The sequence below is a fragment of the Vanessa cardui genome, chromosome 11, assembly GCF_905220365.1.
Source record: "Vanessa cardui chromosome 11, ilVanCard2.1, whole genome shotgun sequence".
Taxonomy (NCBI): Eukaryota; Metazoa; Arthropoda; class Insecta; order Lepidoptera; family Nymphalidae; genus Vanessa; species Vanessa cardui.
Window position 1 is genome coordinate 10,306,496 of NC_061133.1, and position 27,434 is coordinate 10,333,929.

Genomic DNA, 27,434 nt, shown 5'->3' on the forward strand with positions numbered 1-27,434 from the left:
CTACTGCAATCGAGAGATTTCGTGCAGGAAATTTTTAGGCGTCTAATCAAAATTAAGGTCACGAAATATTTAATTGACAGTGACCAAATGAAAAAATGGGCCTAGAATCCTGAACTATTATTATTGTGTCAAAGTAAAGTAATATAAATGACGATCAGTGCAGTAGTGTTACATGTCAGATTATTTTATTATTAAAGAAATATCTTTATTACGTATATATAAGACTTCTATTCGTTCAAACAATGTATAGATATAAGTAATGATACATTGTTTGTTTCATGATGAGTATTATGAAGCAACAATTTTATATTCCTGTATTAATTTCAGTCCATAGTATCAATATATTTTACAAACAGTTGTAGCGTGTAAAGATGTATGTACAGTAATATGTAAGTACAAAATCTCCATTAATATGGAGATTTGTACTTTTCAAAATAGTATATTAAATAAATTTAAATAAAATAAATAAAATAACAGTTAAAACCTATGAGGAATCATATTAAAACATACATAAATAATTAATTAGATAAATAAATAATTACTATGCAAATTACTTCGAATAACACTCAGGATTCAGGATTAAACAAAAGTTATAAATACCAACTATTTTTAAATAAATATATTATTCTTAAAATAATAGATCCTTGACCGTAGTCTATCCGTTTACGTTAGTACGAGCATATTAACTGAAACTCCTTGGCAACGCGCCAAAACGTTGTAAATCTTATTTGTGAAAAAGTTTACGTTAATTGAATTATTATTATTGTAAGTAAATATTTACTTGTACTTTGGTATTGATAGTAATTGTATTTTTTTTAATATTTAGTTTTATTTTAATCGTTTTGTAAAAAAATAAATATGCAGCACCGTTTAGCCTTGGTGGTATTTCTTGTAGCACCAGCTTCTGGTCAATGATACCAGCCCACATGTTAATACCAAACTGATGCTGGAATTGATCATTTCTGATGATATGTAGGTTCACTCTGGAGTAGTAGGGTAAGTTATGGATGTTAAAAATTCCCATTCTACTAAAATTTGACTCATCCGACCATAACACTTTATTGAAAACTGCTTATCCTCTCTTTATTATTGTCTTAACATATCTCACACAATGTTCTAACAAATTTTCTCCTTGGCATGAAAAAAAAACTCGCATAAAACCTGAACTAGAAGTCTAACACTAAAGTGTTGTTATAAATAAATAATAAATATGAGGCAACGTCACATACATTACTCTGATCCCAATGTAAGTAGCTAAAGCACTTGTGCTAAGGAAAATCAGAAGTAACGACGGTACCACAAACACCCAGACCCAAGACAACACAGAAAACTAATGATAACTAATGATACTATAAGAGTGAGTAGTAATTTTTGTAATGTTCCAAAATTGACGGTAAAATGAATTTGGTACCCAGAGCTGCAATTCATTTCTTTTCGTAATGATACATTACATAGTCATAATAAAACACATTCTGTTTTGTTGTTTTTTTATCAACTTTTTTCTGTATTAATGGAATTGTAAAAAAAATCGGTAGTTTAGTTGAAAAAATAAAAACAAAAATGATCATCATTTTTTATGCACTTGAGTTATGAACATGCTGTAGAAAAATTTTATCTATCACCCTGAGTCGTTTGATCCACGACATTTTGGCCACTCTGTATAAAAGGTTCTCTCTACGGAAAGACTACTACGGCCGTTTGTTAAGTTTACACATTTTAATTGCGTGGTTTCCGACATATTTTATTGGACATTTGAATGTCAACATTACATAAAATGAAATTTCTGAGACATTCCTGCGATTAGTAATGGTATTCGTAGTTTAAAAGTAAAAATAGATATCGAATATTATGGAGGTAGACGAAGAAAACACATGCAGACTACGACGAAAATAACTGCCAATTACGAGTCAGACTAGCGCACGAAGGATTCCGTACCATTATCTATAAAACCGTCAAAAAAATCCAGTCTGTTGAAAGGGAATCCCATTTAAATGTTTATTTTATTCTGTTTTTAGTATTTGTTGTTATATATTTGTGTATAGCAACAGAAAAAGACAGATCAGTAAAAAAATCAAGTGTCTAACTATTTATTTACGCGGTTCGTGAGATAGTGCTTGGTGACAGATGGACAGCGGAGTCTTAGTGCTAGGGTTGTTTACTCTTTGGGTACGGAAACCTTAATAGGTACAAATTAATACATGGACTGAATGTACCTAATAAATTTAATTTTTTCGCCATTAAAAGCCAAATATCAATCAAATGAGTATAGTGCTAATGTCCGAAATGAATCAATCTTTTGAGTATGTAATCTATATCTTTATTATTGCTGTATGTTGCTCTTTCACGACCTCAGTAATGAGCCGAATTTGATGAAATTTGGTATAAAGAAAACTTGAACTCCATGAAAGGACATAGGCTACTTTTATTACCTAACACATGACAGCTAACACCCTAAAACGCGAGCAAATCCGCACCTACTAGTACTATATATGAACATAATGGGATAACAAAACATGCTGTATTGATTACTTAGTGGTGCATTTCTTTTTGGTGATAGAGCTTTATCTCCCCGCTTTGCGTTCGAAGTGAGCATTAACCGTTATAGTAATAAATTTGCTTGATAAAATGATAACGATTTTAATTAATTTCTGATGAATTGCTATATTGTGATAATTTTGTGCATCTAAGATATTATAACTAGCCTAGCCACGATAGTAAAAAACACAACAAAGTAACTACGATTCATTTTTATTAAAAAAAAATACATGAGATATATTTTTTTGAATAGGTGTATTTTCAGTATAGAATAATACGTTTTTATAGAAACTAATTATATAGGAAAATTTGATAATGAGAGAAACAGAGAGCGATCATTATATTTTGATTAAATACATTTCTGTGGATTTTTAGCTTATTCATGAACCTTGTTTTTCCTTTGGGTACGGAACCCTAAAATAAGAAATAAAGAAAAAAAATCCCGTTCTTTTCGCCAGCTCTTCTCAGGTTTTCATATTTTTTTTTCCAAACCGGAAGTAGTGCTTAATTTGACTATCAATAATTGTGTGTAATGCTTCTAATGCTTTCTATATTAAATAAAAGTGAGTTTGAGGATTCAAGATTTATACACATAACAATATTTATCAGATTAAATTAAAGTGTTTTAAATTTTTACTTTGCCAGATTTGTTATCACTTATTACGTAGAGTATCAGTTAATTTTATTCACAAATATGATCATGAAAATCTAACACATTCGGCGCCAGTCAGAGCTATTAATTTTATAGTCGATTCGCTTCTATTATAGTCTTCGATATGATCACTCATTACCTCCCACGACTCACATTCATTGTAATAACTTATATCCAGTACATTAAATTTATAACTATTCAAATTTCTGTGTCTTGTTCTAATGTACAACACATTAAGATCAATGTGAAATTAGTAAACATCCAAGAAAATAATGTTTCAGAAAATATAATTTTCGACTGCCTAATATAACTTTCGACTGTCTTTGGAAACTTGGGTCTATGGTATGGGCTAAAATAAAATCATTAGTTCACTTTTGGTGGTATACTTTTAAAGTTCCTGTATCAATAGACAACTGTAATACTTCGCTATCAGGAATTAAAAGGAATTAAAAGTAAAAAAATATTGGTGTCTAGATTTAAACTCAAAATTTTCTATTAAGATTCAAATGTTTCATGTTATGAATAATCTTCAATTGAAGCAATAAACGTGAGGATGTGCAGTGTGGACAGACTAATGTTCATTCTAAGTATAAAATTATTTTTAAACGAATTAAAATAATCATTCATTTTGCTTAAAACCACTATGGATCGATTTTTCAATTCATAGATGTCATTTGACACATAACAAAACATTGCATTTTTCAATCCTCAGATAGGCTTTAATTGGTTAATAATACCTATGAACAAATCTGTATTCCTCTTTGACGGTCAAACAAACGTATATTCAATTGATATAACTAGATTCATTAATATTCAATTGATATTCGTTACCTTTAAGGTTACGATTAATTCTTCTTTTTGCAAAGCATTTTTTTGTGTATAAAATCGACGCAGAAGATATTCTTGACCTCATGTAACCTTCTCTTGTGATAAACCGTGTTCCATGAATAGGACATCTGTAAGCTTTCCCACTGGTGAACAAGCCTACCTCTTCTGATGAGCAGAAGATTTAGAACTCACTTCACCACGCTGCCCCAATACGGGTTGGTATTAAGATTCGCATCGGCCACGTATCACGTACTACGTGCCAATTTCTGCCAGTGATTTCCTTGGGGTGAATCATAAACGTAAATTAAGCATACGAATTTAGAGGAGGTTACTCCGAGTTTTAACGCGGAATTATCGGTTACTATCAATCCCGGCTTTGCACGGGTGCAAGATTGAAACTAAATATACTAATATAAAATATTTTTATAAGAATGAAATATTTTCACAGTTTTTCAATTATAAGAGAATAGAAACTGACGATATGTCTCTGCATTTTAAATCTGTAATATCATCGAAAATATTTCCTTGAGTGAGATGAGAGATGATGAGCACATTGTTTTTAAAGTACATATTTCATTGGATCTCTTTCAAATTAAGCCACTGCTTCTCACAAAAGTTATGTATAAAAATTGGTAATTGTGGGTTATGCCTCACTTTTTGACTTTTTTGTAGACCCTTTTAAGTTGTGCTGTATGAGCATGATATTGATATATCTCATAGCGTTTAAAATATGTTTAAATTTGTTTATGTTAACGACATTACATTAGAAATCTCTAAAAAGATTTTATAGTTATTTACAGTATTTCTCTAATATATTGTTTATGTATTATACATATAAACTTTAATCTGACAATCTATTAAAAAAACGTATCAAAATCCAATGCATAATTGTAAAGATCTATGCATACACATGGACAGAAGACAGACAGAGCTAGCAACTTTGGTATATATTATGTAATGTATTTCGCGCCTTATAACCACTGGGCTCTCGCAGCTCAGCAAAGAATGTTAAATTACAATCTCGAGTTCATCCCAAAATTGCCATGGAGTCCGGAAGTTCTGTATCTTCTAACGCACGCGAAAGTTTTTATTGCTTCTGTTGTTTCACTTGTCTCTGGATATTGCCATTTGATATTGACCACGTTTTATTGATATTTAGTTCGTGATCTAATTTGGGGTTCCGTTTTCCGGAACTTTTCTGCATTCTTTTTATTATATATTCAAAGTGTTCTGTATATAGGTTGGCAAATTGGGCTGTTTTACTTTGTCCTAGACTTCAGTCTAACTAGTTACCTACGTTTTGTTGTGTATTCAACCGTCAAGCAATAATCGTTTCCTCCAATCTGTGTTTCGGTGCGGAGTGCGAGTGCCAAAATACCTACATTTTAAATTTTATTAAGAAATAGTTGTAATCCGTACGCTTTCCTGGTCGTAAATAAGTTTTATTATAGGAATAAAAAAAGTTTTATAGAACAAGACGTCATATATATTTTTGTTTTATTTAACTAAAAATATATATATGTAAAAAATATTATTTATATATACACGTGTAGTGTCAAATATAAAAATTAATTTTAACCGATCTCCGGTTCATATTTTAAGTAGTATTCATTTACACGAGCCTTTATTTATTGGTGTTGCAATCGTATCTGTTATAATATAATAAGTATATATGTGTAGCACATTTAATACATGGCTTACAAACGAACCTAGAGATCCCTTGGACTCAGCCAGTTTCGTGCACTTTTGATAGAAAAGATTCGTAATTAAATGTGCAAAATATGTGTTTTTCCCTATTGTCTATTATATAACGTTTTATAAAATCCACACTAGATTCAAATTATAAATATAAATCTTTATACAACATAGATTTTTTGCATGTACACGCCTCTAAGTGGCATGCATATTAGTATTTAAGACTTAGATGTTTAAGATTTTATCGTGAATGCTGTATATGTTATGTTGTTGGTGTGTCTAGATGGCCCAGTGGTAAGAACGCGCGCATCTTAACCGATGATTGCTGGTTCAAACCCAGGCAAGCACCGCTGATTCATGTGCTTAATTTGTCTTTATAATTCATCTCGTACTCAGCGTTGAAGGAAAACATCGTGAGGAAACCTGCATGTGACAAATTTCATAGAAATTCTGCCACATGTGTATTCCACCAACCCGCATTGGAACAGCGTGGTGGAATATGTTCCAAACCTTCTCCTCAAAGGGAGAGGATGCCTTTATCCCAGCAGTGGGAATTTACAGGCTGTTGTTGTTGTGTCTAAATAAATAATTAAAAAAAAATTATGTAAGTTTGACAATGTTCCGTAAATCTTAATCAAATTATTGCTTTATTTTGTTATAAAACACAAAAAGCACCAACTTAATAATTTACAAAAATAACAATTGCCCTTTCATTGTGACCGACACGTGACCAAAACAGGCGCCTTTTAGCAATTCGACCGGAAGCCTTGAAAGTTGTGCCCTCAATATTAATGACATACTTCATCAATGGTTTGAAGCTATTATGCAATACAACAAAGAAATAATAAACGTAAAATAATTACTCATAAAACACTTTTAGTTAAAAAACAAAAAAATACATACAATCCATATCGAATTATATAAAGATTCAACCAGTGGTACCTTCTTTTTTATTTTAGCTATATGATATATGTAGGTACTTATACAATCATTAGGATATTTACAGAAGCTAGAACGTTCTACTTATAATATCAGTGAACCAAAGTAAGCTCTCTATATTCGGTGCAAAAGCATGTCACGTTATGTTATGTCTAATGCATTTTAAAAGACTGTATAATACAATATCAGAAAATTCTGGTACAATCGACAATTCGATTTTTTATTTCATTTCTATACTAGCTGTGCCCGTTACTTCATGCTGATTTTTATTTAACAAAGAAGTTATTCTTGTAGCCTATGTATTATTACTCCTTATTATATCAGCTTTCTGCTAATAGAAGTCTCGTCGAAATCGGTACAATTTCAGAGACTAACAGGAAGAAACAGACAGACAGACAAAAATTGTTAAAATGCTGCTTTGTTATATATACCGTGTATACATACATATGCAATTAGTAAAACGCGGTCATCTTAATATTACAAACAAATAAGTCACTTCTTATGTATATAAGGTATATATAGGTATAGATAAATAATAATCTCCACATAAAGCCACTACATTATCTAAAACTGTTAATGTTTGATTGGTACATAAGACGGTGGGTTTAAATAGCAAACAATATTAAGAAACATGAAAATGCTCTTTGTTTTATTTTCGGGTTTATGACTTTCTTGCTATACATATAATTAAGCGTGTATAAAATATGTTTCAAGAGGTACATATAAGATTAGGGTTGTTAGATTCTTGTGATAAGAATGAAAGAAAAAAAACGTGTTCGTTTTGGGTTTGCGTTTTCCTGAATAGACTGATAACTGTAACTGTCTGAAATACGGTAATCGTTGTGTTTTAGAGTGAGAGAGACTGACCCCGTTACGCGTTACGTAAAGAAAGGGTTTAGCTCACATACGAAGTTATCACTTCTAAAATTGCCTATTTAATTTTCATAAAAAACAATATCCCTTGTGCCTGTAGTTTCACTGTCTCACTCACCTTTCAAACCGGAACACAACAATACTGAATACTGTTGTTTCGCGGTAGAATAACTGATAAGTGCGTGGTACCTACCCAGACGCGCTTGCACAAAGCCCTTCCACCGATACATTAATGGTTTATATATAAGTGTCGTATAAGCGATGAATTATAAATGTAAGTGAATTTATTTTAATAAATCTTTAGAGATCAATTGACGATCAAAAACGGACAGATAAAACTATTATCATTTAAGTAATAAACGAAAATAAAGATTAATTAATTAAAAAATCAACCTTATTAATTTAAGTACGCAGGCATTTTGTAAAAAATACTAAATGTAAAACTACATTTTAAGCTCTCATCTCATTCACAGCCCTGTAATATATAACAAGTTAATATATATTAAAATGTAACTACAATTTCCTTAGTGTTAATGTTAGCAGCTGTTTATAAAGTACATAATTGAAGTTCGCCTAATTAACTAGTAGTTTGTTGAGATTTTCTTAAGTAAAATGTCAAAATTAGCTCTCTCTTACAGGTTTTAGAAATTTATTCTGCCATGACTTTTCAATAAAAGCCGTGATGGCCCGGTGGTTAGAACGCGTGCATCTTTTCAAACCCAGGCAAGCACCGCTGAATATTCGTGTGCTAAATTTGTGTTTATAATTCATCTCGTACTCGGTTGTTAAGGAAAACATCGTGAGGAAACCTGCATATGCCTAATTTAATAGAAATTCTGTCACATGTGGATTACAAAAACACGCATTGGAACAGCGTGATGGCATATGTTCCAAACCTTTTATTCAAAGGGAGAGGAGGCCTTAGCAAAGCTGTGGGGAATTTACAGACTGTTGTTATTTTTTCAATAAAGATAAATTACTTATTGCCTCAAAGCACGTGTGTATAAGTCATAAAATGTGTATTTGAAAAAATCGATCAGGCTTCTCCCCTTTTCAAATGACTTGAAGATGTATCTATAGCCTAATCCAAAGGAAATAGGAAAAAAGATAAACAATTCTTAGTTTTACGGTAGCTAATAACTAGGCTATATTCTGTACTACAAACAGTTCTTGATTAATATATCTTTATTTATAATACAACACTAATACATTTAACAATGTATTCGTTAATTTTGCTTGAAAAATTCCGATAACAGTTTTGTCGACATTCATAAGGCAATTTTTTCGCACATCCATAATGAAAAATCATAGATTAATCAAGATCGACCAATGATATCAATTTACAATCAAAAGTTTTTTATTTGACTTTTCACCTGTTATGTTTGGAATAGGGTATACTTAGATTTACTGTTTCAACTGTGTCTTGTACGAAACTATTAGAATAAATTTCTCAATATATATACAAAGCTTTCTAGAGCGTCCGTACATTGTGCAACATCGAGCTACAATGCAAATTGTTATTCCCCAAAGACATGAAGATTTTTTTCTACATTAAAATGAAATACATTGACGCGTATAGAAAACGAATAGTAGAATACTCGCTGCAAAAAAAAATCAAATTTTAATAATGCCAAATGCCGTAAATAACACAATAGTAAGAAAACCTTTAAATATCCCACTGCTCTAATACAATATTATCTTCTGGTAAGAACATTTGGAGTTTATTATGCTATATAACATGTTAATAGACTTTTTATTATCTTGAAACTATAGCCATCATATCATGACATTTAAGGGCAATATTATTCAGGGTTCATGAATCACAAAAACTAACATCCTCGTTGATATTGTCTGATAAGGTTCAGCGGAAGTTTTGTTGCAGAAATCTTTATTGCAACAGAATCTAGCAAGTTTCGCTTCCGCGCCGCGTGTTCCTTTATTGGTTTTCCAAAGGGCAGTTTGAGCTTGACTTGTGTTATGAAATCGCATTCGTTATTGATGTACGAACACTGACCTAAAATCAAGGCATTTGCTAGAGGAACAATATATATTTTTGTTCGTGTTATGAATTAATCAAAGGAATATGGAACTTTGTTCCTATTTTTATTGAGTGTTTCAAGGATAACGCTGGTCATATATTTAGTCAGTTGGAGAAGCTGTTTTGAATTCCAGAAGGAGATCTTTTTATTCCCAAGGTCACACAAGTTTATTAAAATCCACATGTTTTACAAAATATTGACAGGGATATTGACATAGCTCACAATTTTGAATTGATATAGAGAAGTGATAGATTAATGATCAGGCATTTACTATTTATTAGGCAGGGCAGGTTTGTTGCATTGTTTAGGGCCCCTAGCTGATACAGATCTTCTACGCAGGACAGGAATGAGGTAATCGGTTTTTAAATTTATAGTTAATAATTATTTTTTTCTATATGAACAGGGTGGATGAGAAACCTTGGTATGAAGGCATTCGTAATTAAGTATAAATAAAATTCTTTTCTGATAGATAATATGTTTTAAGATATTAAAAAAGGGTAAACGGACATCGTGGCGGGCCCCGGCATTGATATTCAAAATATTTAATATTCATTTATAAAAGCATTTTTAACCGTCAGAGAAAATTTCATCAAATTTATTCCTTTATTTGAGAATTTTGAAAAGAAACGAAACTATCAAAGCTGAACGCGACGAAAAAAATTGTATGTACACATTGATATATAAAAAAACATCTTTTATAAGTCAAATTGAGCACACTAGTAAAGTAGTAAATTATGACGTTTGGCTGTCATGCTGGCCATGATAATAAAGTTGGGTCGTTTGATTTTTTTTTGTTAACAAAACAAATGACATAATATATAATTATGACTCTATTAATCAAAAATCTCAAACACAAGAAATTATATATTGTTACTACAAAAAGTTTTATCAAAATAATATTACCTCAGCCTCAATGTTTATGAGCTCACAATCAAGTGGTCTATTGCCCGAATAGTCCGCCTACTTATTAAAAAAATAGCATACATTATACATATTTGATATTTGTATCTAAAATTAATGTATGCTATTTTTTATTTCATACATGAAATGTAAGATATGTATGCGTTACCGACGAATACATTTTTCACTGACCTAATTTATAAAAGTCGTCGCGGATGTAATGTTTAGGTTTATTTTATCTGTGACATTGATTGGGTCGAAAGTAAATAAACGATAACATATTTATAACATATACATATTTAAACAACGGTGCACATATTATTAAAATACCAATAATTTTTACATTAAAAAATAAAAATGTAGATAAAAAAATGCTGATTAACAAGACGTATTATTGACGACCTCCATGGCGAGTGGTATGTACCCCGGTTTTCATGGGTACGCCACTCTGAGGTCCCGGGTTCGATTCCCGGCCGAGTCGATGTAGATTACCATTAGTTTTCTATGTTGTCTTGGGTCTGGGTGTTTGTGGTACCGTCGTTACTTCTGATATCCATAACACAAGTGCGTCAGCTACTTACATTGTCTCATATTTATATTTATATTATATTATTATATATTATTTATAAAATAACGTATACATGATAATTAACTTAAACAAAATTTAATTGCATATAAATTACAAGAATATGATTCATGGAAAAGAATAGGTCAGTACAATTAGTTTGGTGGTTCAAAGTGGAAGAATCTACAGCAAAAATACGCGAAGGTAGATTTAAATTTAATTTATGACGTTAAATGTCTAATGAAATGTAATTAAGTGCCGTTTTGAAGAAAATTCTTATAATTTTTTAAATTTTTATATAAAAAAAATGGTAGTGTTTCTGCTTATATACGTACTTATGTAAATTGAAATATTACTTATATTAAGCAAATTTTATTATTATTTCATGTTAAAATTTATTATTATTTCTTTTCGACAAAAAATATATAATATCTGAACTATAATTAATATACACGGGAAGTTATTAATTGAACTAATAAAATCTTATGCTGATAAAACTAAAACATTTCCTATGCTTTGATTTTATAGAACACTTTACTGTTATTATTTTTTAAATGGAATCCAAGTATTCCATCAAGTTGTAAATGAATTAAATCGTTTCGTTTGAAAAAAAATATATATTAACACATTATATTCAGCCCTAAACATATTTTGATGTTAAGAGAAATATGAATATAAAAAAATTGTGTCGGCGCACTAACATGTAGGAAGTGTAAATTAATTGATGACATGTTTTCTCGAAATAACATTTATTTTTCCAGATATATTACGATACAATATAACCAGTCAAATGTCGCCCGAGATCAAACATTGCTGACGTGTTTACAATGTATACGAGAACATCTGTCTTCCAAACATTTTTAAGATTTGTTTCGGAACATTATAATCCAGTTTTTGTTTCTTGTAATACGAAAATTGATTTATAAACATCTATGTTCAAGTATTTCTACTTTAGGCAAACATTGCTGATGAAACAACTTCACGAGGGCACGTAGAAGTGGTACCAGCTGTGCTGTAAAGCACATAAACAAAATATGCCGAAGGTCTTTGACTCTGATACCGCAAAGAAAATGTCATTAATGTGTGCTTCTTACCAGTTATGACTTAAGGAGTCTAGTCGTGAACACTGACAGTCCATTTCATTCGCCAATTTGAAGCCATTTAGCTGTGGGTACTGCTTGGAGTTTCTCTGAAGATTCAAATACAAAATTTTGTTATCCAAATTGACATAGAGGACCAAAGTTATCGATATAGGCTAAAGTAATATCAGTTATAATTATTATAATACAAGAGTAAATGTAGTCAAGTGGGGACACTGTGTTGGCCAGTGAGGTATAGAACTCCCTCCGGCTAGGTGGAGTTGTGGAACCAGTGAGGGTTGTGGATAAATGGGCTGTGGGTGGAAATTGAAAGCTAAAGATCGATTTCAATGGTCTATATCCAGAAATGGGACAGAACAGGGTAATGATGATGATATAATATCATTTAAAAATTATCATTTCTGAATTTTTGGGCTGAAATCAGAATGTTCTGTTGCCTTCGCCGTCGTCGGGTTAAAAATGACTTATATATCTACAAACATTGATTGAAAACCATATTCATATCTTTTTTGTAATTTGCATAGTCATAGGGCGGATGTGATAATTTATACAACCTACTTACATACTACTATAAATAATATAATTTATTTACCAACTTAATATGCAAAACATTTCCACCATTTAGACTATATGTGTATCAAGAGCAAACAATTAGCTATTATGAGTTATTAGGGATACTAATAATGGCTGTTAACTTCAGGATATTATATTAAGTATTTGGGTTATTCATATCATACTTTAACTCAGATGTTATGTTCCCTTTGCCTGTAGTTACACTAACCCACTCACCCTCAAAATCTGACACACTGGACACCATTATGTTTAGAATTACAGTTTTGCGATATAACATTTTTTAATATTTTTTAGTTTATCCAGGCCCCCCGACCGACATAATATTATGTCGGTTTTTTAGTCACTAACTTATACCTCTGCGTTGACCGTGTTCGGGGCTACCGTAATCGTGGCGGATCCTCAGGAGCGAAAGGGATCTCACTATCCCGCACTTCTTGCTAGTTTGTACATCATCATGCACCGGTCAGCATGCATCATTCAGCTTCCAAGATGGCTTCTCAAACATCACGTTTTCCACGGTACCCCTATGTAGCTTTGACGATTTGAGTAATGATGGTTAAAAATGTTTTGCGAAATTAGCTAGTCGTAGTTAGAAATAACTGTCATTGTCAGAATAGATTTTGGGAAAATGATCATCAATCGTAAAATTATATTAATTTTTACCAGGATATTTGTCAAAACAATATATCTTCACGACGTACTAATCCATATTCAAGATTTAAAGAAAGTTTAGCCTCCCTCCTATAACGAGAGTAGAATTTAAATTAAAATTCTTCGCCAAACAAAATTTCTCCAGTACCATTAATTAAAAAAAAAGATGTAATCGTGGGACTTGGGAATTTTTATTTAAATATTTTGCGTTGTAAAGTCAAATTACTTGTTTTGTTTTTATTTGTGTTCATTTCATCATTCAATGATAATATGACTAAATTTTATTTATTAATATTATCTACTCTTAAAGTAAATAGGATAATATATAACACGCATGCAATTTTCAAAATGGTTTGGATACGTATTCAGTGTCATGTAAATAATATTAGGATCTGAATGTAATGGAACTTTAGAATACGGACCTTTACATGACCTTGAATCTCGCCATGGTCACGTTTCTACGTTGAACCAGTAATGTTCCATAAAAAACATTGGCTTTTCTTGTAATCTTAAGAGATCTTTATGTTTTAATTAAAGTTTTTCGCACATACAAGAAACTATAATGTAAAAAAATTGTATAGGTGAATTTATTAATTAAGTGTGGATGGCCGAATCCAAGCTTCTACGAATTCTACGAATAATAGCAAAAAATACCTAAAGGAATCTCGGGCACGATTTCGTTGAAATCGCAAAGAAACATTGGACTTTTAAAATTAATAATATTACTCAGATTTAAAAAAAGACACATTTTGACAATGTTAAAAATTCAAACTGCGAAATTAAAGAATAATATTGAATTCAATTCTAAAATAAGTCTTTGATGCATACATTACTACGTTGTTCAAAATGGTATTCAATTGTTTTGTTTTTCAAGATTCTTGCAATATTCACGACACGACGTTATAATTTCATATTTTTATTATCTCTTCGCGTATAAAGCCACACTCTCCACGCTGTATACATATTAGAACATAACTTCTCATTTTCGCTTTAAAACATTAATGAAAAAGAAATAAGTATTTTCAACATACGTATATTTATATTAAATATATATATAAAACTAGCTGATACCGCAGCTTTACCCGCGTGCAATATTATAGATCTTTATAGTACCCTAATCTGATTGGGTTAGGGTACTATAAAGATCGAATTTTCGGCGAAAATGCACGAATTAAGTTAACGAAAATAAAATTGTAATGAGTTTTTTATGTTATGCTTTGTTAAGAAATTACCAATACCAATACAAACTTTCATCCTCCTTTCCACACCCTTATGATTTCTGATTTAAGCATAGCGATTTTTAACATTTTATAAAAGCTTAATAAATCTTGTATTTATATAATAAAATCGTCTTTTCGAACATGAAAGATATTTTGAAAAACTGTTACAGGTGGTATTTATTTATGCAATAGATCACATAAATATGATTTTTATCTGTCTGTTAATCTGTACTCTTGTTTTCAATAATCTCGGAAACGGCTAAACAGATTTGGATACGGTTTTCACGGATGTACCTTGGGGTTACATATAGCATAGTGTTTGTTAGTTTTCTTAATATCGGTTTACAAAAAAACAAGATATATTAAATGAAAAAAAAAACAAACATCTAAATATTTAAATTTATCTAATGAGATAAATATCGTCAAATTGTTTGATTGAAACATTCTTAGATATTTATAGAAAATATAGATAAAATTGAATGTGGACGCAAAGTAAAAATAACTGTCGATTCGAATATACTACCAATTAAGTTGAGCTGTTATTGGTGTAGCCAGACACATTATATAGGATTCAGGCTAGGCTGGATTTTTGGGCTGGTTTGGTTGGCTTATTTATAAATTAGTTGGACAGGGTATACTCTACACAATCAATTATTAAGCTTTTTTCAAGTTTACGTTTACACTAAATTATGATATTTGTGTTCTAAAATCGAATAAACTTCAACTAACTCTAATATTTTTCCTTATAAGTTTACTTCTTTATCGTTTTATTTGAGTCTTATTTTTGTTTTCGCTTTTATCTATATTTTTGTTTTTGTCTTCGATTCCACTGTTTTCTATATTTCCATCTTTATTTTTATGTACCTATTCACGATCTTAAATTGAAATAGAATTTTGTGAAGATCTCAAATCGAAAGAGAATTTAGTGAATTCTTCTTTTAAATTTATAATTACTTCAATCTTAATGTAACTTTTCTTTTATTTTTGTCTACTTTTTGATGTAAATCGACGCGCCTTTGGTTCAGGATAAGGGAGCTCTTAAGCTACATCTTCCAAGTTTAACAGCACATTGATGGTGAAGGTGAAGATTATACAAACTGCAGTGCCAATGTTCATGACTTCATACCATACCACAATCTAAAAAATAAAACAATTGACACATGAAAATACAAAACAGTTTTAGTTACTGTTAGTACCTGAATACTTAATAATATTTTTTGAATATATAAAACAAGGAAGGTAATAATTTTAGAACATTTAGTAATTTGCAAACTTTATGCAAAGCTCAATAAAACCAATCGTTCAGTAAAACCTCTAGATAACGTCTCACAAACGAAAACAAAACTCAAATGGGACACTGACTGTCTCGATCAACAATACCAATCAATCAATAATAACTGTATTATTTATTGCAGGAGTAGCCTTTTATTTAAAATAATTATAACGCAATTGTCATGATTTTTTAAATATACTTATATAATTTTAATTTCAATGATAATATTTATTGCGGTTTTGATTTTTAAATACGTTTTCTTAATTGAAATAACATTTATTAGTATGATTATTGTTTCGGTTATCGACACCGAAGCCCTACACTCCCGTCACTTCCTCTCGTGGCGTGGTGTGGCGAGCTGGCACGAGAAAAACAAAAGGCGGTGAATTTTGAATGGGCAGGGCAGAAGAAAGCTAGATTCGTGGATGGGCGGTAAATTAGATACAATTAATATACAATAAGCGGATAAATAAATTAAGCATCGATTGGTAAATTATTATAGTGTTGTCGCTACAGATTTTGAAGTGGGCAACATTATAAAAAAAAGAAAACATTGGCGGGAATTTAAAACTGGCGCTCGGCAGAATATGCTGGAACCGGGAACATTGTGATAACTTTAATTTTCATTACTGTATCTCTTATATATTCTTTGCTTAAATTGAATAAAGAAGAACCTTATTAATTAATATCAAGAGTTATCTTTCAACAATTTATAAATAAAATAACTGTAGCTTATATCAGAAGTGGAAACGAATAACCTGACCCACAGGATGTCGCGAAACAGAAAGCGAACTCGTAGCACAGTTAGGAGGAAAACATCATCGTCAAGTTCCACCTCATCAAGTTCATCATCATCGTCTAGTGAGAGGGATCGCCGGCGGCGTCGCCGCCATGTAAAGAAATCATCAACCTTGAGTCAAAATACCATCTTGTCGACTGTGGTACCAGAGTTTGATCCTTTGAATGATAATATAGATATGTGGATTAATGTGGTCGAAGCTAATGCCCGTGCGTTCGGTTGGTCAGATGCCATGACTAAATTCCAAGCATTACAAAAATTAAGAAAAACTGCCCAGGTTTGGTACGATTCATTACAAAAGACTGAAACGCGTTGGACTACGTGGAAATGGCGGCAGTGGCGTGATAGACTATCCGACACTTTTCAGGTAAAAAGAAATACCTATATTTTGTTAAAAGTATTAATTGACACTAGGCCTTTCAAAGGGCAATCTCTATATGAATTTTTTTTTCAACAAAAATCTCGAATCGATAATTTATCACTATCTTTTTCGGAACAAGATATCATTTCGATTATTGTAGGAACAATAGGTGACAAAAGTATTTCAATTGCATCGGAATCGGGTAGCTTTAGATATTGCGACGAATTATCGTCGTTTTTACATTCTAAAATTTATGAGTGCGAAAAAGAAAAGAAAGACGACCATTTGAAAAACAATTATATATCAAAACAAGGTTCATCACGAAATGTATCTGTGCATAATAATAATACAAGTAATAGTTTAAGTATGAGTTATGCTGATTCAGGGACTAAAAATAACAATTTCCGTTGTTTTCGTTGTGGCGAAGCCGGACATAAAAGAAGTGACTGTGATGTAAAGGTAAAATATACATTGTACATTTTGTAAAAAATCAGGTCATTTAGAATTGGCTTGCATGAGTAGGTTAAAAACGAAACCGGAAAAAGATGTTGAAGTTAAGTTAATTAGCGCGTCTGAGTCGAAACAAAATTTTTTTAAATACATTTTGATTAATAATACTTTTGAATGTCGTGCGTTTATTGATATGGGTAGTGATTGTTCCTTAATTGTTTCTGACTTTGTTGAAAAATATTCATTACAACCATATAAATTACAATCTCCAGTTTCGTTGTTCGGGTTTACAAATGATCATAAGATGGTTGTTGATTATGGGGTATCTTGTACAGTACGAATAGACGATGTCGAACTTTACGTTACAATGTATATTGTTAAAATGTTGTCTGGTTGCGGGGTACTCATAGGTAGAAACTTTACTGAAAATAAAAGTATAATGTATTGCCGTATCGGTGATTCATTGAAATTTAGAAACATTCACGACCTCAATAATGAAAGTGAATTAAAAATATATACCATAGATAACGAAACATCTAAAGATTGTCTTATTAAAGATATTTTGTCAGACTATCCTAATTGTTTTACAAACGATTTGAGTAATCTGGGCAAAGTACCTGGTATTGAACTGGAAATTGAACTAACGACAAATAAACCGTTCGTACAGCGCCCTTATCGTATGTCAGATCGCGAGCGTATAATTACACGGGAAATTATCGAAGATTTGCTGAAAAACCGAATCATTCGTTGCAGTAACTCGCCATATGTTAGTCCGGCATTATTGGTTGATAAAGCTTCCGGAGAGAAAAGACTTTGTATAGATTACCGAAAATTAAATAAAATTACAATAAAAGACAAGTATCCCATGCCACTGATTGAAGATTTAATTGATAGGTTACGCGGAAGCGAGTATTTTACGGTACTTGATTTAAAATGCGGCTATCATCATCTTATGGTTAAAGAAAGTGACGTGTATAAGACAGCATTTATCACTCTGGACGGGCACTATGAATTTTTGAGAATGCCTTTTGGCTTGTGCAATGCTCCTGCCGTTTTTCAGAGATTGATGAATACTGTATTAGGTAACTTAAGATTTAATAGGGTCATCAATTATATGGACGATATTTTAATAGCAACAAAGACATTAGAGGAAAATGTCACCTGCTTAAGAAGTATTTTAGAACTTTTGCTTGCAAACGGCTTAACCGTTAATTACGATAAATGTAATTTTTTTAAAGATGTTATAACATTTTTAGGTTATGATATTTCGAAAAATGGAATAAGTCCGTGTCAAAAAAAAATTAAAGCTATTAATAACTATCCTAAACCTACGTCAGTTCATGAAGTAAGGCAATTCCTTGGGTTAATAAATTATTTTAGAAAGTTCATTAAAGATTGTGCCTTGACATGCCGTCCACTTAGTAACCTTTTAAAGAAAGATGTAACATGGAAATGGGAAAAAGAACAAGAAATTGCCTTTGTTAAATTAAAATCCATCTCAACAAGTGATACTATACTGTTAATATTTGATCCTAAATTACCTATTCTTCTTTATACTGATGCTAGTCGTGAGGGCTTAGGGTGTATTCTAATGCAAATGACCGAATCAGAGGAGAGGCCAGTTTACTTTTATAGCCGACAAACAAGTAATGAAGAAAAAAAATACCACTCATTTGAGCTCGAGTTGTTAGCGATAGTGGTAGGGTTAAATAAATTTAGACACTATTTATTAGGATCAAACTTTAAAATCATAACAGACTGTAATGCGGTTCGTCATGCTTTAAATAAACAGGATATTGTTCCACGTATTAGCAGGTGGGTATTGCAAACCCAAGAATTTACGTTTGAGACAGGCCATCGACCAGGAATTCAAATGCAACACGTGGATGCCTTAAGCAGGAACCCTGCCACCATTGCTGACCACAATACATGTGTAGAGAGTAGTGTTTTGTGCATATCAGAGGGCGACTGGTTGCTATCGGTGCAGTTACAAAACCCAAAAAATGTGTAGCATTAGAGATATTTTACAATCAGGACAGGCCGAGTCTAATAGGCAAATATTTAATAATTACGAATTACTGGGCAATAAAGTGTATAGGCGCACGGAATTTGGTAGACGCTGGCTAGTTCCAAAACAATGTATCTGGCAAGTAATCAGAGCAAACCATGATGAAGTTGGTCATTTCGCGGTTGATAAAACGATAGAAAGAATCAGTTCAATGTATTGGTTTCCTCGCTTAAAGAAAACTGTTGCTAAATATATCAAAAATTGTCTTCAGTGTATTTACTTTAAAAACTTGCACGGAAAAAGCCTGGCAAGCTATTTCCCATTCCTAAATATGCGAGACCGTTTCATACACTTCACTTAGATCATATAGGACCATTTGTAAAAACCACTCAACTAAATTCTTACTTATTGGTAATAGTAGATTATTTTACTAAATTCGTTTTTATTTCACCTGTAAAGAGTACTAAAAGTAAATGTGTCATCAATGAGCTTAACAAAATATTTAAAGTATTTGGAAATCCAAAGAGACTCATATGTGATGCAGGTACTGCATTCACATCTAATTTATTTAGTTCATTCTCTAAAGATAGAGGGATACGACATCACATTATAGCCACAGCCGTTCCTCGTTCCAACGGGCAAGTTGAACGATACAACCAAACCATATTAGAATCGTTACGCACAATGGGGGCCAATAGCGAAAATAATAAGTGGGACCAACATATACCTACAATTCAACAAGGCATAAATAGCACTATTAACAAAACCACATCGGCGATTCCCAGTGAAGTATTCTTTGGCTATCGTTTAAAGATGAGCCACGAAAACATGATGGATGTTGACACCTATTGTGGATGTGACTAAATTAAGAGAAAAAGTCGATGCTAAAATTAAAGAAAATGCTTATAAACAAAAACAAGCTTTTGATGCAAAGAGGAAAGAAGCTCCTGTTTATAAAGTAGGTGATTTGGTGGTGATCAAGATTCCTAGTTATAATAATGAGGGGCAGAGTAAAAAGTTAATGCCTCAGTTCAAAGGGCCTTTTCAAGTAAATCAATGTCTAGGGAAAGATAGATATCGCGTGGAAGATATGAGAGGAGCTGAAAGGTCTTCGAAGCGATACAACGGCGTCGCTTGTGTCGAGAACATGAAAGCTTGGATAAACATATCCAATATATAAAAGCGGATGTTGTCAAATATATATAAGGAACGCAAATGACTGTAAGTTACTTAAATTTAGTACCTTCGACGAATATCAATGTTTAAAAATATAGAAATTGTCTAATGTCTGGTGTACAAAGCTTTCAACAGAGTGAATCACTGTGATCGTTAAAGCACGTGACAGGCATCTATGTGAACGCTGTCTCTTGCGAATGATAACATGGTGATATGCAACCGCAGTGACCTAAGGTGCTGTTGGTTAAGCCATGAGGCTGCGAATGATAACATGGTGATATGCAACCGCAGTGACCTAAGGTGCTGTTGGTTAAGCCATGAGGCTGCGAATGATAACATGGTGATATGCAACCGCAGTGACCTAAGGTGCTGTTGGTTAAGCCATGAGGCTGCGAATGATAACATGGTGATATGCAACCGCAGTGACCTAAGGTGCTGTTGGTTAAGCCATGAGGCTGCGAATGATAACATGGTGATATGCAACCGCAGTGACCCAAGTTGCTGTTGGTTAAGCCATGAGGCTGCGAATGATAACATGGTGATATGCAACCACAGTGACCTAAGGTGCTGTTGGTTAAACCATAAGAATACCTATGCTACTACAGTCACGATTACCACGATGATATACGAGATATCTGGTAGAACCTTGGTTCGGCAGTATTCATTATGGGATATCACGTGTACATCCTTATATGAATACTATTTATCTATATAATTTTAATTTGAAATAATATTTAACCTCTGTTTACAGCTATATACACCAGACTAAAACGTCATTCGAGGGCGAATGCGTCTGCAGGAGGGCCGGATGTTGTCGCTACAGATTTTGAAGTGGGCAACATTATAAAAAAAAGAAAACATTGGCGGGAATTTAAAACTGGCGCTCGGCAGAATATGCTGGAACCGGGAACATTGTGATAACTTTAATTTTCATTACTGTATCTCTTATATATTCTTTGCTTAAATTGAATAAAGAAGAACCTTATTAATTAATATCAAGAGTTATCTTTCAACAATTTATAAATAAAATAACTGTAGCTTATAATAGTGACATACATTAATGTTATGATAGTAGTTTTGTTACACATTCATCATACACATTATATGTGATAGATTTTTCATGTTATTTTTTTAAATATTATTATTATTTTTAAAACACGTTATGCATTCATTTTATTTCATGATAAGTTATAACAATATTAAAAATAGTCATTAATTCCCATTAGCCGCAGATTTAAATGTTAATAATAATAAAAGCTTAAAAATACTTTTACTTTCCACAAAATATAATGCAGTAATGTTGTAATAATTACTAAAGTACTAACATTTGAAACACATGGGAGTAATGAAACATCAATGTATCAAAACGTCCTATGGGGTTTTAGTTTTCCTATTCACCATTGTGGACTTAATTACTTATGTTTTGACCTAGAACTTCTATCACTTTCATTGTACAATTAGTCATTCTATTAACTTCGTACTTATATGTCCTTTACTATGTTCGTGACGTGTAATAATTTGTTATTCTTAAAATAAAAAGCCAGTGACATCTCCTAAATAAAAACGGTCAAGAGCGTGTCAGACACGCACATGAAAGGGTTCCGTAGCCATAAGATGGGCATAAGATGGAAATTTAGCAATCTCTATTTCCATCCTGGCCCACTTCTGTATGTTGGTATGTAACATTCCTACTTATTTTCATAGTTTGTAGGCAATCATTTCAATACATTACCATTTAGTTAAAAAATAATTATTTTTTGATAATTTTAAAAACTAATTTTTGGATTATCAGTATACATTTCTCCATCAATTTTCGTGGTAATCCGAGCAGAAACGGCGGAGAACGAGCCAGGACAGACAAACGGACGGACAGACATGACGAAACTGTACGGGTTCCTAGTAGACTACGGAACCCTAAAAACCAGTTATAGTTAAATACACATTATTATTAATAAATTTAAGGAAAAACAAATTTAAAACTGGAGTTAAATAAATATTAATAATTAATGCTTATTATAGTTACTATGTATATAATATAAGATCTCGGAAATATTTGATTTTTGTTAGGCATAGTTAATAATATAATGATTTGTAATAATTAATATATTCTGTTTGATGGACAAGACAAACTACTGATTATCTTGCTCGTTCTTTTCGATATAATTTAAATTTGTAATAAATAAAGTATATGTAAAGTAAGGAACACACCAGTATAAATTATTACTATTATATATATATATATATACTATTATATATATATATATATATATATATATATATATATATATATATATATATATATATATAATAGTAATAATTTATACTGGTGTGTTCCTTACTTTACATATACTTTATTTATTACAAATTTAAATTATATCGAAATATATATATATATATATATATACTATTACGAATATTTGACCAGCGGGTTACACAAAAACGTCAAAGAAATAGCGTTATTTTAATCACGTCATTATGTAAGATTAATATAATAATTTTGTATTTTAATATTGATTGTAAATATGTTTATGGTTTTTGTAACGGGTTTTATAAAGACGCAGCATTACTGAGTCCAGGAAACCCATAAAAACGCCTATAGCGTCGAATACTTACATATGTATTAAGAAAAAGTATGTGTAGTTAATTTTATTCGCCTCCCGTGATATATGTAAATTTTTCCTTAAAAAAAAGTACATTCATTCTATATTTTATTTTTTCCAAGTCGGTATAAACTATCACCTTGAGGCTGTTAATATTAATCTATAATATATAATTTAATATCTGTGGTAGTGTTTTAAAGTCTTAGCAAGATTTGTTTTTAAAATTCGAAATGTTTTTTACATACATTTATAATACGCTGTTGATTCCAGCATGTTAATTGCTTAACCTTTAACATTCACGTTGATAAGATACATTGGGTTTGTAGAACTGAGTAGGAAAGTGCTTAATAATATTCCGAGAATACGCCGTTGACGTCATTATAATATAGAAATAATCATCTCTATAAAATTCAGATCAGTTTATTTGCAGGCGCGGGTCAGTGCTAACGTAAAGATGGCCAACAGGTTACTGTTGTGTCTTGTGTTAGTGTGTGTTTTGACGGACTATTCAATATGTGGAAGATTTTCATCCAGAGGAAGTTCCCGAAGCAGTGGAAGTTCCCGTAGCAGTGGAAGTTCCCGGTCGGGGTCAAGTTGGAGCTGGGGTGGAAGATCAAGTTCAGCAAGCAAACCATCGAGCTCTAGTTCTAGGCATTCTTATCCTTCATCTGGCTCATCTAGTTTATCTGGCTCTGGATACAGTTCGCATAGCTACCCATCTTCTTCATCTGGATTGTCCGGTTCATCAGGATCTTGGTCAAATTCGCATAGCTACCCTTCTTCTTCATCTGGATTATCCGGTTCATCAGGATCTTGGTCAAATTCGCATAGCTACCCTTCTTCTTCATCTGGATTATCCGGTTTATCAGGATCTGGATCCAATTCGCATAAGTACCCGTCTTCATCTGGATCATCCAGTTTATCGGGGTCTGGATACGGTTCTCACAATTACCCATCCTCGATATCTGGATTATCCGGTTCATCCGGATCCGGTGGTAAATATAATTATCCATCATCTTTATCCGGATTATCGGGATCATCGTCAGGAGGAAAACCAGCATTTTCGGGCTCGGGATCCAATAGATATCCACCTTCGTCGGGTTTATCAGGGTATGGATCAGGAAGTAACATATATCCATCTTCACCTGGCTTATCAGGTTCAGGATCAGGACGTAACAGTTATTCACCATCTAACGGATTTTCTGGGTTTTCTTCTTTTGGAAGCCAAGCTAAGCCAACAAATGTCGCTACGCATAATTATCCGACATCATCGTCCGGCTTTTCGGGATCGTTCATTCAAAAGCCGACACACCATTACCCAAGTGCAAGTGGTACAAACATGAATCCACCGCACCGATCTGTTTATACAAACACGCATAGTGGAATCGGATCCGGGTATGGTTATAATTCGCATAACTACTATAACAGCTATGCTTCATCGCCCCAGCACATCTATATAACTGAATATCGAAATTCTGGCAGTCGATATAGTGATATTTTAACTGGACTGGCTTTGTATAATCTGGGCCGTTCTCACAATCATTATAATCATCACTACTACAATGATGATTATTACACACGAAGGTATTATTCATCAGGAAGTTCTAATCCGTCGAATGAAAGACCAGATGAAGCATACTGCACATTAAGAATTAAAGAAAATAATAAACTTGAAGTGCTAAAAATACCTTGTGAGATTGTTTCTACATTTACGGTAGGAAGTAAAAAACTGTCACCTGGTACGGAAACTCAAACGGTATGTGTATCTAATCATACCGTAATAAACAATACCCAATTACCAAGTGTTACTACTACCTCAACCGCAAAACCATTGAATTATTCATCGACTACATTGTCGCCAAGTAATATAACCACCATACCAGAATTACCTGCAAATATTTCCACCACCGAAAAATATTTCGGTATCATACCTCTAAACGCAACAAATGTACAAGTTGAAACATCAAATTCGTCAACGACTGTTGCTCCCACATCAATAACAGGATCTACTCCGGCTTCTAATATATCTACTATTTCTACTAATTCAACAACGACTTCAACTGCATTAAATGTTAGTATATCGACGACTACGCCTTCTCCACCAGCTAGCCTACAAAATACGTCGTCCTCAACAGCTAAGCCTTTGAATGCGGTAAATAATGCAACTTTGCCTCATTCCGTAACATCGAATATCACTATGATAAATTCGACCAAGTGTACCACGACAACAGATCCATTGACTGTAAAAGGGCCGCCTCTGAACCCAACAAATATGGAATGTGAAGTGGAAATCGTTACTAAAACAAATCGTCTTAGAACGAAAGTAGACTGCAATGTTTTAACAGAATATTCGAAGATGCCGGAGCCGCCTAAGAAGGAGAGCGCTATTTTGCCTTCGAGAAATAAATTAAAATCTTGGCTTGCCAACCCTCCGTGGTGGATGTCTATATTCATAGCGTTATAAGTTAGATATAAGTTCAATTCAAAGTTTCCTATTTATAACCCTTAGTTTATCTATTATTAATAATATAAGATGTTAGGATTATTAAGTTTTTTATATTTATTAAGGTTTTGACATTTGCGTTTTAGATTATAATGTCGAAATAGCCATAGTAAGTTATCGATGTAATTTTTTTCTTAGAAGTAAGGTCTTGCCACTATCCTGTTATATCTGGATAAACAAAATAACTCAATATAATAAAAATAATGTAATCTTCTAGATATGTTTAAGGAGTATGCTTGATGGTTATAAATTTAGTTTCGAAATATAAGGTGTTTTATGGTGTTTAAAATTTTAAAAGGCCCTATTTTGATGCTGCATTATTATAATGTAACCATAGCGCCACTATTTTAATTTAACTCAACACAACAAAACTTTGATTTTATTGATAGCAGCTGCGAAAAATAATAATTATAACTTGTTTGCACGTGGTTATGTAATGTATTTATGATAATGATGATGTTGTTTTGTTACACAATACTTTGATTTAATGCGTATCAATTAAAATACATTTTATCGCATTGATGAGTATATAAGTATCTCAGAGGCAATATAGAAAATCGACAAATGTGTTGAAAGGTTAGTGCCATATTTTTGTGCGAACAATAACTGATAAACAAAAAATAGTATTACGACTCTCGTCTGTCACTCAAAACCATTCCTTGCCAATTGTAAAAGTTTGAAGTCAATAAAATTGTGGACTACAAAACTTATTGTTACATTAATTTTTTAATGTTTTGTGTTAAGAACAAAATTTGTATATACATTGTTTATAGGTAACATATTTGATAAAGTTTATTAAATACAATGTAAAAAATTTCTTTACTTATTTCTTATCTTACATTTTAACATATTAAAAAAAAAATTATTTGCTTTTTATATTATGATAAATCGTAATAAATAAAAGAATTTAAAGTACATATATATACAGAATAAATTATAGTATTTCCTTGTTAAATACGCATTACACAATCGTAGAATGAACACAGCAATAAATAATTACATCTATAAATAAAGTACATCAGTTATTATCCAAATGAACAGCCTCTGTATGTCAAAGATATAATGTTAATATAGAGAAACAATTCATTCATGAACTTTAATCGATTTCATATACAGACTCCATCTATTAAGTTACTTATATTGTATCCGTCACGTGACTGTGTTTTATGCTTTTATCAGTAAAGCAATTACTTAATGATCCCTATCGTAAACAGATGTAGTGACACTTCAATGGAAAAACGTTTAATATCGTTTTTGCCCTACATTATGCGACAATAATTAATTGACGAGCTCTATGTTGAAATGGTAACGCCGTTTTTCTTTCAATTTCGATACACGAAGTTTTGGTCTCTATTTATCCCAAAACATTCATTGCAAGAGGCTAAGGCATCCTTTGCCCTTGAGAAAAAGGTTTGAAACATATTCCACCACGCTGTTCCAATGCGGGTTGGTGGAAGAAATATGTGTACATGTGTCAGAATTTCTACGAAATTGGGACACATGTAGGTTTCTTCACGATGTTTCCTTCATCGCCGAGCATGAGATGCAATATATATACACAAATTAAGCACATGAATATTCAGTGCTGCTGGTGTTGCTGTGCTGGTGCTTGCCTGGGTTTAAATCCGCAAATCATCAGTTAGGATGCACGCGTTCTAACCACCGGGCTAGCCCGGCTAATAACGAGACTTAAG

The 27,434-nt window shown here is 32.1% G+C and overlaps 2 protein-coding genes across 2 annotated transcripts in view; both read left to right on the top strand.

The window, feature by feature from the left end:
* Positions 1-27,434, top strand: part of LOC124533739 (adenosine receptor A3) — an 84,405-nt gene that overhangs the window by 35,702 nt on the left and 21,269 nt on the right. The window lies entirely within an intron of this gene.
* LOC124533738 (chitinase-like protein PB1E7.04c) lies at positions 23,641-26,015 on the top strand. The gene is made up of 2 exons (XM_047109192.1): positions 23,641-23,993; positions 24,054-26,015. The coding sequence occupies exons 1-2, from the start codon at positions 23,692-23,694 to the stop codon at positions 25,699-25,701; spliced, it is 1,950 nt and encodes a 649-aa protein (XP_046965148.1). The 5' UTR covers positions 23,641-23,691; the 3' UTR covers positions 25,702-26,015.

Excerpts from the sequence above, each read along its gene's own strand:
- LOC124533738 (XM_047109192.1), top strand. The coding sequence starts at position 23,692 with ATGGCCAACAGGTTACTGTTGTGTCTTGTGTTAGTGTGTGTTTTGACG. Across the intron at positions 23,994-24,053 it reads TCCGGTTCATCAGGATCTTG|GTCAAATTCGCATAGCTACC; the intron begins GTCAAATTCGCA and ends ATCAGGATCTTG.